The sequence below is a fragment of the Sus scrofa genome, chromosome 12 (genome assembly GCF_054392235.1).
Source record: "Sus scrofa isolate SSC_HxYL_T2T_F1_AM1 chromosome 12, Sscrofa_HxYL_maternal_Yorkshire_Landrace_v2.0, whole genome shotgun sequence".
In the NCBI taxonomy this organism is placed as follows: Eukaryota; Metazoa; Chordata; class Mammalia; order Artiodactyla; family Suidae; genus Sus; species Sus scrofa.
Genome location: NC_139394.1, coordinates 14,564,395 through 14,579,194, shown reverse-complemented (window position 1 = coordinate 14,579,194; position 14,800 = coordinate 14,564,395). Strand labels below are relative to the sequence as shown.

The 14,800-nt window shown below is 42.2% G+C and overlaps 1 protein-coding gene across 26 annotated transcripts in view; it reads left to right on the top strand.

The window, feature by feature from the left end:
* The window catches only part of CEP95 (centrosomal protein 95), a 63,951-nt gene extending 52,124 nt beyond the window's left edge, over window positions 1-11,827 (top strand). For 24 of the 26 annotated variants that reach the window (XM_084984020.1, XM_084984007.1, XM_021066756.2 and 21 more), the window contains 9 exons: window positions 4,401-4,540; window positions 5,793-5,882; window positions 6,876-7,005; window positions 7,765-7,934; window positions 8,041-8,115; window positions 9,128-9,280; window positions 10,758-10,904; window positions 11,183-11,254; window positions 11,512-11,827. In XM_084984020.1, the coding sequence (XP_084840146.1) occupies window positions 4,401-4,540; window positions 5,793-5,882; window positions 6,876-7,005; window positions 7,765-7,934; window positions 8,041-8,115; window positions 9,128-9,280; window positions 10,758-10,904; window positions 11,183-11,254; window positions 11,512-11,688 (1,154 nt within the window). In that variant the 3' untranslated portion in view covers window positions 11,689-11,827. Of the gene's footprint in view, window positions 1-4,400; window positions 4,541-5,792; window positions 5,887-6,875; window positions 7,006-7,764; window positions 7,935-8,040; window positions 8,116-9,127; window positions 9,281-10,757; window positions 10,905-11,182; window positions 11,255-11,511 lie in introns of all 26 variants that reach the window. The other 2 variants (XR_014820931.1, XR_014820930.1) reach the window with 1 other exon arrangement.
* The last annotated feature ends 2,973 nt before the right edge of the window (window positions 11,828-14,800 follow it).

Here is a 14,800-nt window from a genome sequence, read left to right as displayed (position 1 = left end):
GCGTGATTAGAGGTGGCTATGTGCCTGGAGGGGTCTTTAGGCAGTCTCTTTGCTGTGATCCCACCCATTTGGTTGTTTTGGCCTGGGGCTTCTCAGCCCTGATGGATGGGCCCGGATTTTTCCAAAATGGCCACCTCTAGAAGTGTTCACGCTGATGATTATTCTCAAGACCTTTGCCTCCAGTGTCCTTCCCCAACAATGAGCCACAGTCATCCCCTGTTTTCCCAGGAGATCCTCCAAGAACCGTAGGCAGATCTAGCCCAGATTCCTGTGGAGTCTCTGCTTTCCCCTGGTACGCATGAAGGCCTGTGTGTGCCTTTCTCCATTTCTCCCAGTCCTGTGGAGCTCTTACCCACAAGCCCCGCTGGCCCTCAGCGCCAAATGCTCTGGGCCTGGGAACTCTCACTCCTGTGGGTGAGCCTCTGCAATATGGTTACTTTCCAGTCTGTGGGCCGCCCACCAGCAGGTGTGGGGTTGCTTATATCACATAATCGCCCCTCCTCCCATCTCAGTATGGCCTCCTCTTTGTCTTTTGGAGTAGGATGTCTTTTTTGGTAGTTTTCAGTCTATTTTATTAATGGTTGTTCAGCAATTGGTTGTAATTCTGTTTTCATGAGAGAAGGCGGGCTCCAGTCTTCTAGTCCACTCTCTTAATCCTGTCTCAAGTTTTTCGTGCTTTCTTAGGTATTCTGTTTCTTTGTTGAAATTCTTTTTTTTTTTTTTTTTTTTTTTTTTTTTTTTTTGTCTTTTTGCTATTTCTTTGGGCCGCTCCCGCGGCATGTGGACGTTCCCATGCTAGGGGTCGAATCGGAGCTGTAGCCACCAGCCTACACCAGAGCCACAGCAACGCAGGATCCGAGCTGTGTCTGCGACCTACACCATAGCTCACGGCAACGCCGGATCATTAACCCACTGAGCAAGGGCAGGGACCGAACCTGCAACCTCCTGGTTCTTAGTCGGATTCGTTAACCACTGCGCCACGACGGGAACTCCTCTTTGTTGAAATTCTTACCTTGTTCATGTATTGTTCTCCTCACCTCAGTGAGCACCTTTATGACCATTATTTTCAGCTCTTTTTTTCTCCTGATCGGTGTCTAACTTATTTTTTACTTTTAACACCTGCTTTTTGTGTTTTGCTGTGTTTATTTTGCATTTTTTCCAAATTATAGTTGATCTATAGTGTGGTATATTTTGAACTCTTTATCAAGTAAATCCCTTATCCGTTTCATCAAGATCTGTTTCTTGAGTTTCATCTTACTCTTTTGTTTGGAACATATTCTTCTGTTTCTTTATTTTCCTTGACTCTGTGTTGGTTTCTGTGCATTAGGTAAAACAGCTACTCTCCCAGTCTGGAAAGAGTAGCCTTGCATAGGAGGTGTCCTAACCATCCAGTCCATCCCTAGCTCTTGGGTGGCTCCCACATCTTTGTGATTGTCCAGGCCACTTTGTTCATTCACGATGGCTCCTAGAAGATGAGGCTGTGCCGCAGCCTATTTTGATGTGAGGTTTTCCTCATTCAGCTGATAGGTGGGAGTCACTCGGCTAGTGTCTGAATTCCTTTCAGAGAGAATTCTTCTATATGCAGTGTAGATGTCAGTGCCATGGGAGGAGGTGAGTTCAGGAGCTTCTCTTGCCATCGTGAACTGGAACCCTTTCATCCTTGTCTTTATACTGTAGCAGCTTATGTATTACTTGTCCTAAATGCTACTTCATTATGTATTTATTTATTTAGTCTTTTTTTTTTTTTTTGCCACACATTTGCAGCATATGGAGGTTCCCAGGCTAGGGGGTCAAATCAGAGCTAGAGCTGTTGGCCTGTGCCACAGCCACAGCAACACCAGATCTGAGCTATGTCTGCAACCTATACCACAGTTCGCGGCAATGCCAGATCCTTAACCCACTGAGTGAGGCCAGGGATCCAACCCACATCCTCATGGATACTAGTTGGGTTCATTACCACTGAGCTACAGTGGGAACTCCTATTGTTTTATTTTTTTAATTTACATAGATACTGTATATATTATTCTGCAACTTTTTTTCATTGTTGTTAACATTGTTTTAGAATTCTGTTGATATTTCCAGTTCGTTTTAAATGCTATATAATTAAGTTCATACAGTGTACCCCATTCGTGTGTGTGTGTCTATTTCCCCTATTGTGAATATATAGATTATGGTTATGAAAGCTGCAAACAATTCTAAAACGAACAACCAGTGATAATGTACAAAATTTTTTAAGATCTATTAGAATTGCTGGATCATGGCTTTTATACTTGTTCACCATTGCCAAATTCACCTCCAACGTGACTGCATCAGTCTGTACTCATCTCAGCAATGTGTGACAGCTTCTGGTTTGCCACATCTTTTTTTTTTTTTTTGTCTTTTTGCCTTTACTAGGGCTGCACCCGTGGCATATGGAGGCTCCCAGGCTAGGGGTCTAATCGGAGCTGTAGCTGCCAGCCTCCACCAGAGCCACAGCAACGCGGGATCCGAGCCATGTCTGCGATCTACACCACAGCTCACGGCAACACCAAATCCTTAACCCACTGAGCAGGGCCAGGGATCGAACCCACAACCTCATGGTTCCTAGTCGGATTCGTTAACCACTGTGTCACAACAGGAACTCCTGGTTTGCCACATCCTTTCAGACACTTCCTATCGTTTGTTCCAATTATTATCCTGTCCTCCACCAACTAAAATTCTGTTTTTCATTCATTTTTATCTACTTTGGTTATCCTTGTTCCTCTAGAAACAGTCCATTTCTTACCCAAAACTTCTGTAACTTTTCAGTTTTTTGGGTTTTTTTTGTTTTTTTTTTCCCTTTCCCCTCCAAGAGTGCTCTTTCCTTCTCTTGATTATTTCAGCTGTCTTCCTTTAAATTTGACTCAGGTAATCTCTAGAAACCATCATCCAGTAAACCTACATGTTTCCCTTACTATTCACATGTACATGATATCCTGCTTTGAAAACATTTTAAGTTAAAATGTTGTTTTTATTGGATCTTTAGTTTCTAAAGAATACATTGTGGACATAGTAAAATGTTACAGAAACATCATTTAAAATAGATTGTGAGGAGTTCCTGTTGTGGCTCAGTGGAAGCAAATCTGACTAGTATCCATGAGGACGCAGATTCGATCCCTGGCCTCACTCGGTTTAGGATCTGGCATTGCTATGAGCTGTGATGTAGGTCACAGATATGGCTCAGATCCAGCATTGCTGTGGTTGTGGTATAGGCTGGCGGCTACAGCTCCGACTTGACCCCTAGCTGGAAACCTCTGTATGCTGCCAGTGTGGCCCTAAAAAGACAAAAAAATAAATAAATAGATTGTGCAAGTCAATTTTACTTACCACCTTGAGATGTTAAAGTAATTTGAGGAGTTCCTGTCGTGGTGCAATGGAAACGAATCCAACTAGAAACCATGAGATTGCGGGTTTGATCCCTGGCCTCACTCAGTGGGTTAAGAATCCGGCGTTGCCTCGAGCTGTGGTACAGGTTGTAGATGTGGCTCGGATCCTGCATGGCTGCAGCTGTGGCATAGGCTGTCAGCAACAGCTCCAATTAGACCCCTAATGTCTATATATGGGAACCTCCATATCCCGCAGGTGTGGCCTTAAAAAGACAAAAGACAAAAAAAATTAAGAAAAAAATTTGAAAGATTTGAATTAAAAGAGAGTGGAAAGAAAAATAAAAGCCCAGGGACATTGGATTCTCGGGGAAAACTTTAGAAAGCTATCAAACTAATTTCCTTGAGATTAGAGCCAAAGTGAATTTCTTACTTTTCCGAAAAGGGATGAAATGCCCTACTTCACAACTAGCAGATGCCCAAGCAGATATGTAAACAGTGGAATATAAAAAAGTTAGTGGAGAGGTAATTTGTTAGATCTCTTAAGCAGTATGGAATTAGGAAGGCAAGATTGCTAAGCAGGGAAGAATGGGACTCCTTAAAAAATGCTAAATCATATTAACTTTTGCTTATAAGCAGGCTGCTTTTTAAGGGTAAGATATGTATACATAGTTACATCATCCTCCTCAGGACCTTGATAGGTGAAAGGGTAGGAGACATTCAGCTCAGATGGTTTAATGTTTTTTTTTCTTCTCCTACCAATCAAGAGTACTTAATACAGGCCTTTGTGTGCAGCATGCATTCCGCTGTTGCTTGATTTTCAACCCAAAGTTGAATATACAACCTCAGTACTTCTTTGAGACATTTTGAATATACATTGTGCATTCATCCGTTTGCTTTGTGTGACTAAACATACAAACAAATAGAAATTAGCTATAGGGGAGAGTACATTTAAGCACATTCACAGCAATCTTTGAATTTGGTAAAACTCAACTATTTGGCTGCCACCTTAACATTTCTGGCTTTCAGAAACTTATGGTACGTGTCTCCATGTTATAGGACTTGCCGTGCATAGAAAGCTGCCCTCCAGATCTCATTCACTCTCTCCATCTCCAGTTAACAAAAACAAACAGTTCCATATGCAGAGAAAAAAGCAGCAAAAGCCAAAAGAAGCAGATAACCGCCGATTCCAAGCAAAGGTATGTCCCATCTCTTAACTGCCATTGGGCAGCAGGCGTTACCATTTACAGTCAGCCACATGCTACAGTGAACATGCTGTTGATTAAAGGCTTAAAATGCATTTAATATTCTTGAGCTGAGTGAATGACAGAATTATGTGACCTAATTTTTATGTCTCCCATTAGGGAACATAAATGTGTACTCATAAAACTTTAAGAAAACTCATCTTGTGAGATATAGCCATGTGCTGCAGTGATTAAGAAAAAGTAGATCAGTGTAGGCTGGTATTTTCAGAGAAGGCTTTGGAAATGAAGGGAATTTGAGATGGATTAAATAACAGGACATTTGAATTCTAGATAGGATGATAGCGCCCAAGATGGGAATGAGAGGTGCGGTGGTTAGTATTTAATAAGGAGAATGTATGATTACTAAGGGACTTTCTGCTGTGGAATAGGGATTTTGAAATGCAGCATAAATTTAGAACACTGTATAGTATGTCTTAGAATGGTAAAAAACTGAAACTAATTTCAGTGTCTTACAATAACATGTAATTTCAGCTCTATATGTAACTTCCAATTTAGCACGTAACTTCCATTCAGGGGAGTATCAAAATAATGTATTTTTTCATCCTCAGTTTTTTTTTTTTAAATAATGATTTTTATTTTTTTCCATTATAGCTGGCTTACAGTGTTTTGTCAATTTTCTGTTATACAGCAAGGTCACCCAGTCATACATACATATTCTTTTTTCTCACATTATCATGCTCCATCGTAAGTGACTAAATATAGTTCTCAGTGCTGTACAGCAGGATCTCATTGCTTATCCATTCCAAAGGCAATAGTTTGCATCTATTAACTCCAAATTCCCAATCCATCCCCCCCCCCCAGCAACCATAAGTCTCTTCTCCATGTCCATGCTTTTCATTTCTGTGGAAAGATTCATTCGTGCCATGGATTAGATTCCAGATATAAGTGATATCATATGGTATTTTTTTTTCTTTCTGACTTAATTCACTTAGTATGAGAGTCTCTAGTTCCATCCATGTTGCTGCAAATGGCATTATCTTGTTCTTTTTTATGGCTGAGTAGTATTCCATTGTGTTTTCCCAGTTTTTATGATTATGTCAAGTTTTATGTCCCAGTTACATATCTGCTAAATAATTTACATTTATGATATATAGCCTTAAAGGAACTTAAAAGTGAATGGAATGGCAGAATCTTAAGTGAATGTATGTTTTAATAACTATATATTATATGGCCTCTTTCCTTCTAGGCAATAACTGAAGCATTTGAAAAGGAACTAAGAAGAAATAAAGTTCAAGAGAATATTGGACCTTTAGGAATAAATGAGGAGGAGGAAACAGTGGGTAAAAGTCTCTACTGTAATAAATGCCATTTGATCAGATCAGTGGAAAGTACAGAGACGATCTTTTTAAAAGGAAAAAAGAATCAATAGGGCCTTAATCATTAGCCCTTTGGAAAAAGGCAGAATTTCATTTCATCATGTGGGATTTTCTTTTATGTATATATATATATATATATACACACACACACACACACACACATATACATATACACACACACACATATATACATATACATATACACACACACACATTATACATATACATACATATATACATACATACATACATATATATGTATGTATGTATGTATATATATATAGGGTAGCCAAGTTGCAAAAATGTGGCAAGACATGGTGCCAAAGAACACTAGCATTATTGCTTCCTGCCTAAAACTTCCTTCAGTTTTGAAGGAATCCTATTTCTTTATCAGTTCACTAGGATTTTAAAAAACAGATTTGACTGACAAGTTGAAGGGAGTAACAAAAGTCAGGAAATCCCAGTTGTTCTGTGCCTGGTTGGAAGAAACCCAAAGCATAAGTTTTCATTGCCTTTCAAAAGAATAGTTGTAGAAACTAAATGAAGGCATGGGGAAAATGCTTATGTTAAAATGTTCATAAACAACAGGATATAAAATACAATATGGTTGTGGCTAAACATTGTTTAAGAACTTTTACGGTCTACATGAAAAAGTTGTTAAAGGGCCAGTACATCAAAACATTAGTAGTAGTTGCATTTAGGGTGTGGGACTATGGCAACTATGAAACTTTAAAAAATTCAATGCTTTTTCAAATTCCAAGGGATGCCAGAAACCAAAAGATGCGTTTAATTTAAGGTAAGTTAAATACTAACCAGATTTTAGAAATTTGAAGTAAGGTGGTTTGGATGGAGATTATGTTAGCTATTTTTGTGAATATATAATATTTAAGATGATGTATGAAAGAGTTATTAGCTTTCTCTCATTGCTATTCTGTTTTTTATCTGCTTCTAAGGAAAAAATATACGGAGAAACTCTTCATAAAGAAACTCCAAAACGTAGTCAGCCCTGGAAGATTTACTCTAGAAAAACCACATCTCCAAGTCCAAGAAGTGGCTTGCCAAAGCCAAATAACGCAGTTCCAAGTAAGACCCACAAAATTGTACTTTATGGAAAACTGGCATCCTTTAAAAGTGTTTGCCGCAGTCCAAGGACACAGCACTGAAAACTAACAGTCTACCAGTTAGCTGGAGAAAGTTTCCATCTTTTATCACTGCCATATGCTAGATTTCTATAAAGAGAGATAAAACTCTGAAATAAGGCATTTATTTAAAACTCTTAATTATATACCAATATATTGGCACCAAACGGAGGCCAGAGCTGTGACCTGCTGTTCCAGCTTTCATTCTTCGCACTCACACTGGTTGCCTTTTCTTTGTTTCTGGGAAGTTGGTAGAACCACAGGGATGCTCCAAAGCAAGCAGAGGGCCTGTCCAGCTCCTGTTGTATTGACAGTTGGCGCCAGAGTGCAGTTTCAAAGACTGCCAGCCTTCTAACTACATCCCATCCGACACTTTGCCTCCCAGGAGGGCCGAGGAGTCTGTCTGACCACACACACAGCATCCATCCCAAGCGCTGAATCGGCTGAGCAGTTAAGATGGACTTCACAAGACCAGTATGTCATCAGTCAGAACTGTTGAGCTCATTTTCATCCTTACTGGGAGGTGCCTTCTTCCAGTCAACGATGACATGCAAAAGTAGTAACATGACTTGAGAACCGTTCTTTTCAGGCTCAGAACCACATCACGTAGATAAGCTTTGATCTACCAGGAACAAGGGATGAGATTTTTCTTAAAAGCTGTCAGCAAGTTTCTCGAGTTAAGACTTTTTTTTTTACCTTGCAGTGAAAGTGAATGAACATAGTCTCCTGCCCCTGATGCTGCAGCAGTTTCCATTTCTCTATGTTTCTGGCCAAACACTAAGCAAAATGTGGAAACAGCAAATCGCTCAGGTAGAACAGCTTAAAAAAGATGCATGTAGAGAAAATCGATCAAAGAAGAAACTCCAGGATGAAGTAAGTTAAGTTTAGGAATACAAGCCAGACAGGGGAAGAGCTTATCCTTGAGAATAGCTCTTAAGAATAGAATTATTAACATCCTTCCCTTCTCTCCCACTTCAAGGTAGAAGAAGCCTTGCGAAGGCATGACCTCCTTACTGCGCTTGTCAAGAAAGAATATGAACATAACAGAAGACTGGTAGGTGCAGAGCAAATTGGGTATTATAATTTGAGATTTGTAAGTTGTATTAATTCTTATTTGTACCCCAGCTAAATAGCAGTCCCACAGACTCACACCTCTAAGTCTTGCTTGAGGAAGCATTTAGGTCTTGAACGAAAACTGATGGGAGGGTGGGTAGGTACTGTCTGTATATAAACGGTTTCATCTAGTCTTTGTAGCAGCATTGTAAAGATAGTTTCTATGAAATGAAGAAAACCCAAAGCTTTGCGACGTTAACGTGCCCTGGGTCCCACCATAGTTGGCAAAGGTAGAGTTGAGATTTTTAAGCCAGGTCTGTCTCTACCTTCACCGCCTCTTGGAAGTCAGGTGGTTCTAGCTAGCGCTTTTTTTGTCCTCTCCCATCTTTCTCAGGTCCCAGATAGAACGCTGAGGTTGTTAGGTCTCCATCAGAATTTGGATTGAGAATCATACATAGTAGCTTATCCTCTGAGGATCATGAGAGGACAGAGGTCAGAGATGGCAAGCCCGAGGAAGAGACAGTGTAGAGACGAGCAGCGAGAACTATACTCCCGAACTGTTCATGAGAAGAAGGGGAAGCCACCAGAAACACTGCACGGGATGGGTGTGCAACACCCAGCTGAAGGCTTTGTGTACAGGACTTCATTGCACCCCCACTGCTTTGTTAAGATACCATCTCCCTTCCTTAGTTTTCATGTCAGTTCTCTTGATAACTCAGCGTGAAGGTCTTGGAGAGGGCCAGTTTTCTGCTCCTTTTAAGTGGACCCCTGGGGCAATGGGGAGATGAGCTTCTCATTCCACGAGTTTCACTGCTGTTCTCTGCAGCAGGAGGGGCTCCTTGGAGCGGCTCTCCCAGCCGAGGTGACGGGGGCTCGGGGGGCTGACAGTCCTTCACACCTGACGTCCAGGCAGCTGGCCACGGGCCTCCATAACTGGCTGGGAGGGGGGCAGACGAGAACCCTGAAGTTGTCTTCCCCCCGTCCTTACTGCCTTTCCCCTTTCTCTTTCTTAGCAAGACTTCAAGGACCGCATTCACAGGCAGAAGTTGACCCAATCTAAGATAAAAGAAAATCGGCAGCAGATTGTTCGTGCCCGAAAATATTACGATGATTATAGGGTTCAGTTACGTTCAAAAATGATGAGAATGAGGACCCGCGAAGAAATGGTAAACTTGGCTTTGACTTTTCTGACCCACCCTGTCAGGAAGGTGCGTTTCGTCCATTGCCTTTGAGGACCACCTTCTTTTTGACTCTTGTCCCAACTCGAGTCCAAAATCCAGCTGCAAGTTGGAAGTGTTGGCCTGAGTTCCGCCTTGTCCACCCCTCATTTTGTTATTACCCCCCCCCCCGTGCACCCACTCTACCCTCGGCCTCTGCTCTAGGTCTCCATTCCCTCTGGCCTTCTGCATGTGGGCACTTCTCCAGGACCACTGCTGTAGTGGTTTGGGAACGCGTTAGACAGGAATTTAAGGTGTGGGGCACATGCTGTGAGATCTTCCCAGAAGGTTTTTAGCTGTCTCATTCTACTCAAGCTGAAATATTTAGTTGTTTGGGATTCCAAACTGGCACTAAATTTCTTCTGTAGAGTAAAACCTTAAGGTCATTATACTTAACTGGGCTAATACTCCAAAGTGGGTCATGCGATTAGCCTCGTTTCTAGAGGATACTGCTAAGGATTTGAGGGGCTCAGTAAGCGGACACTAAGGTAATGCTGGCTAACGAACGCATGGCTGCACTTTGACCAAGAATCCTTCCTAGGCAGTGCAGAACCTTAGAACAGTTTGTTTTCCTGGGGCCTGGTTTGATGATACCCACATCAACCTAATTTTTGCACAAGTGTAGATGCAGCATCTGTTTCTGCTCTGGAGTTCTTGCCCTATACATGTGGCTGCTTGAGAATTCTTTTCTGAAAGCAGTAAGGAGTCTCTGGGATACTGGAAGAGATGCTGAACACCATGAGTCATTAGAGAAATACAAATTAGAACCACAGTGAGATAAACTCTCCCCCACTAAAATGGCTAAAATCAAGTGTTAGTTAGGATGTGGAGAAGGGCTCGTGGGGTTATAAAATTGTGGAACCCGTTTGACAGTTCCTTAAAAGGTTCAACATGTGATTCAGTGCTTTTGCTCCTAGGTAACCACACACTATTTATAATCACCAAAAAGAGGAACTAACCCAGTGTTCATCAGTTGATGAACGGATAAACAAAATGTGATATATCCGTCTAGTAGAGTGTTTGGCAATAAGAAGGTATTATTGATACATGCCACAGTATAGATGAACGTTGAAGACATGCCAAGTGAAAGATGCCACATACTCTATGAAACCATTTATAGGAGATGTCCAGAATAGGCAAATCTGTAGGCATACAAAGTAGAGTGGTTGCTAGAAGGAGGTGGGAGCGGCCGCTGATGGTTATGGGGTTTCTTTTTGGAGTGAAGAGAATATTCTGAAATTACCAGTTAGGGTTGTACCGATATAGTAAAAGCACTGATTTATAAATCTTAAAAGGGTGAATTTTATCTCAATAAAGCTGTCATTTTATATCTTTGTGAAATGTAATCAGCATATATACCTCTACTGGGGCAGAATTATATTCCTACATGAAAGTTTATTTATGTTTCTGACTAAATAACTGACAGATATTTAAGAAACTATTTGAAGAAGGTCTACAAATTCAAAAGCAAAGATTACGAGACCTAAGAAACTATGCCAGAGAAAAGCGAGATGAACAAAAAAGACAGCACCAGAATGAACTGGACTCACTGGAGAACTACTATAAAGACCAGGTGGGCTCACTGCTGCTCTGACCTGCTTAATCCCCTCACCCTGTGTCAGACGGCAGCTTAGTCTGTTGAACAGTAAACCTCCACATGTTAACTCAGACCTTGTCACTGAGGTCGGACCGACCCCATTTTCAAGATTAAAGTTTAAGATAAAATAAGCTACTGCTTGACCGTAGTACAGAATCTATAGTACCCTGTTTCCATTAAAGATTTTAAGCATAAGAACTGTTATATTTGGACTACAAAGTAAGATGTGGTTTGTTTTCTTCCCTGTAAAACAGTTTTCATTGTTGGCAGAAGCTATATCACAGGAACGTCAAGAACTCAAAGCCAGAGAGAAATCCCAGGCTCAGGTAATAATTAATAGATTGAAATCATTTACCTTCGTAAGAGGTAGAAGATAACCACCTCAGGCTTTTTAAGTGGAATGAGATCCGTCTACAATTCAAAACTTTGTACGATTTTCACTTTACTTGTTCAGGTCTCTGTAAGAGCTGCTGCTGAACTATTAAAATGACTACAGCAGCTCCGTGAGCAGGAAGGTGGTGGAGAGGGAATGGGCCTGGGTCCATGTTGTGTTAATAGCAGGATGACGTGAGTTCTCTTTTAGGTGTTACATAAGGCGAAGAGGGAGCTGAGGTCTAAAATGGAGAAGGAAATTGAACAGCTGCAGAACCTGATAACACAGAACGACGATGATGCTTTCTTTCGGGAGTTGGAGGCGGAACGCTTCAAATCTCGGCTTCATCTGGCTTCCTTTCAGTACAGTAAAAATCCCTTCCTGTAAGGGCAGACGTCACCAGGGCAGAGCAAGAATTGAGCCAGTAAAGTCTAACCCAGCAGAATCACTTCTAAGGAACTTACCTGTATATTCACTCCCGATACTTTTTATGAAACTGTTTTTAAATAAACACTGTTTTCCTAAAGTTGACTTGCTTTTGAATTTAGGATCTGAAACGTTAGTAGCGGAGCGCAAGAGCAGTTAACACGCCTTGATTCTGCAGCCAGCTCCTGCGGCCCGTCGTTTTGGTGAACACACACAGTGAGGCGCACTGACCAAAAGAAAAGAGCCCTCTGATTGAGAACAGGGCTGAAACGTGGCCTTGTTATAAGGGATGGAATGTAGGGTTAAAACGTAGAGATGGGGGAGGTGCTTTTTCACGTGGAGGCTGGAAGATGAGAATTTATTCATTGTGGCTTCTCTGTGTTGGGAGAGGAGACAGGCGTGAGGTCAGACGGTCTGCGCCTCCAAAGGGCACTAGTGACGGACTGCGGGGGAGGAGGCATGATAGACTTGAAGTGGGCAAGAGGACACCCACCCTGCTTCTGCTATGGGGGCAGGTGAGGAAAAAGAAAAACCCCCTCAGGTGGAAAGTCAGGAGCGGGAGGGTCCCTTGAGAGCAGTTGAGAATGACTGCTGATCAAAGCCAGAGGATGGCAGAGGGCACCAGGGAAGGACCGGAAGGCGAAGAGAGGCTCCCATCCGAGCATTTAGGGAAGCAGCACGAACAATGATAGAGGCCCTGGAAGCCAAGAAGCATGAGGGGTGGCGTCTGATTCTCCTGGAGGAAAGAGTAGGCGGCAGATCCAATGCTGTGGTCCCGAGTGCCACCTTCTTGGAACGGCAGCTGACAATGTAGGGACTCCAGGCAGCCAGGGGCTTCCTGGCTTAAAGACGTGGGGGATCAGCCACATCGGGAGCATCCCGAGGAGAGACACGCAGACGACAGCTGCAGTGTATTGTGACAGGTCAGTCCGGCGGCTGAACGGAAAGGACAGGGAACATGCACAAGATGAGGCTCATGGCGCAAGAGCTAAAACTTAACGCTTAATAAAAAGAAAAATGGTAAAGAACATCTAGAAAGATATGTACAATGGATCCTTGAGCAAATCAAACTACACAGTGTGATGCTATTTTTATTTTAAAAAGCTATGGCGTGAGTGGACACAATAACTATAATGCAATATAATCAACACAATGACAATGTAGACAAGTCTGAAAGCTGGAAAAACAGTCTCCAACTGTAATACCAGGTGCAACTCTGGTAGATTAGATCACCTTTCACTGCTCAACATACTCTGCTATTGAAATTTTTTATGTAAAGGCATCGTTATGCTTTTTTCAATTTTTAAGAGGACTCTTAAGCTGCTAGTTTCGCCAGCTCTTTACCAACCTAAGTAACTAGGACTAACCGAAGAAAAGAATGGGTGAGGGAATTCACTAGGAAAGGGAAGCGATTACTAAGCAAAGGTCAAAGACTAGGAGAGAAAACAAAAATATGCCAAAGTATTTCTGAAAAATAAAAAGTGGGAGTTCCTGTTGTGGCTGAACAGTAACAAACCTGTCTGGTATCCATAAGGATGCAGGTTCGATCCCTGGCCTCTCTCGGTTAAAGATCCAGCATTGCCGTGAGCTGCGGTGTATGTAGGTCGCAGGTGCGGCTCAGATCCTGCATGGTTGTGGTGTAGGCTGGGAGCTGCAGCTCAAAAAACAAATGAAAATAAGCAAGTGGAGTTTCCTATGATCTAAGTACCTATAGAGAATCAATCATACTTGAAGCCAGTTTGCCCAGAAGAACCCAGAAAAACCTCATTATAATCACTCACTTGAAAAGTTATTTAGGAGTTCCTGTCGTGGTGCAGCAAAAACGAATCCGACTATGAACTGACTAGGTTGCGGGTTTGATCGCTGGCCTCACTCGGTGGGTTAAGGATCTGGCGTTGCTATGGCTGTGGTGTAGGCCAGCAGCTGTAGCTCCGACTGGACCCCTAGCCTGGGACCCTCCATGTGCTGAAGTTTACTTAACATCAGTACCTCACACAGTTTTGTTGTGTTTTGTTTTTAAACTTACCAAGGAGAAAATTTAAGATCCTGATAGTTTTTTCTATTGTATTGCTTTGCTTTTTGGCCACACCTTTGGCATGCAAAAGTTCGCAGGCCAGGGATTGAACCCTCACCGTAGCTATAACCAGAGCCATGGCAGTGACACCAGATCCTTAACCCACCGAGCCACGAGGGTACTCCCTGAAGGTTTTTTTTCTTAAGCCTCTTAAGTATATATGATTTTTTTTTAAACTATGTATGTCTAGGTCTGAATATGCATTGCCTGTATCATGTGGGGCACTAGAGAATTAGCTGCCTCTTCTAAAAAATACAGGTAGGATGGAATTCCTGCTGTGCACAACAGGATCGGATGCAGGTTTGATCCCTGGCCAAGCACAGTGGATTTAAGAGATCCGGTGGTGCCACAGCTTCGGCATAGGTTGCAACTGCAGCTCAGATCGGATCCTTGGCCCGGTAACTCCATATACCACAGGGCGGCCAAAAAAAAAAAAAAAAAGAAAATGTAGGTAGGAAAAAGAAGAATCAGCTTTGAGGTAAGGCAGGAGAATACAGCCTTTAATGAAGGAACTAAGGCTACAGAGGAAATTTATTTGCAATGGAAAGAGGCATCACGCTGAAGAATGTTTAGGGGGAGCCCGCAATGGGAAAATGTGGCAGAACAGAAGACAGTATCATTAAGAGAAATGGTATAAACTAAAGAAGGAATCCAAAATTGGGGCTTAAGCTGCAGTTAATAGAGGGATCCATGAGGTCTCAAACCCAGACATGCTGAAAACATGTTTTATCTGGCATTTCAAGCCATTGAAACCATTACCCGTTAGAATTTGGTTGATGTGACCAATTTTCCTCTTTTCTTAAAAAGCATTAAATTCAAACTGCCTTTAAAACTTTGTCCCTGGAGTTCCCGTCGTGGCGCAGTGGTTAACAAATCCGACTAGGAACCATGAAGTTGCGGGTTCAATCCCTGCCCCTGCTCAGTGGGTTAACGATCCGGCGTTGCCACGAGCTGTGGTGTAGGTTGCAGACGCGGCTCGGATCCTGCGTTGCTGTGGCT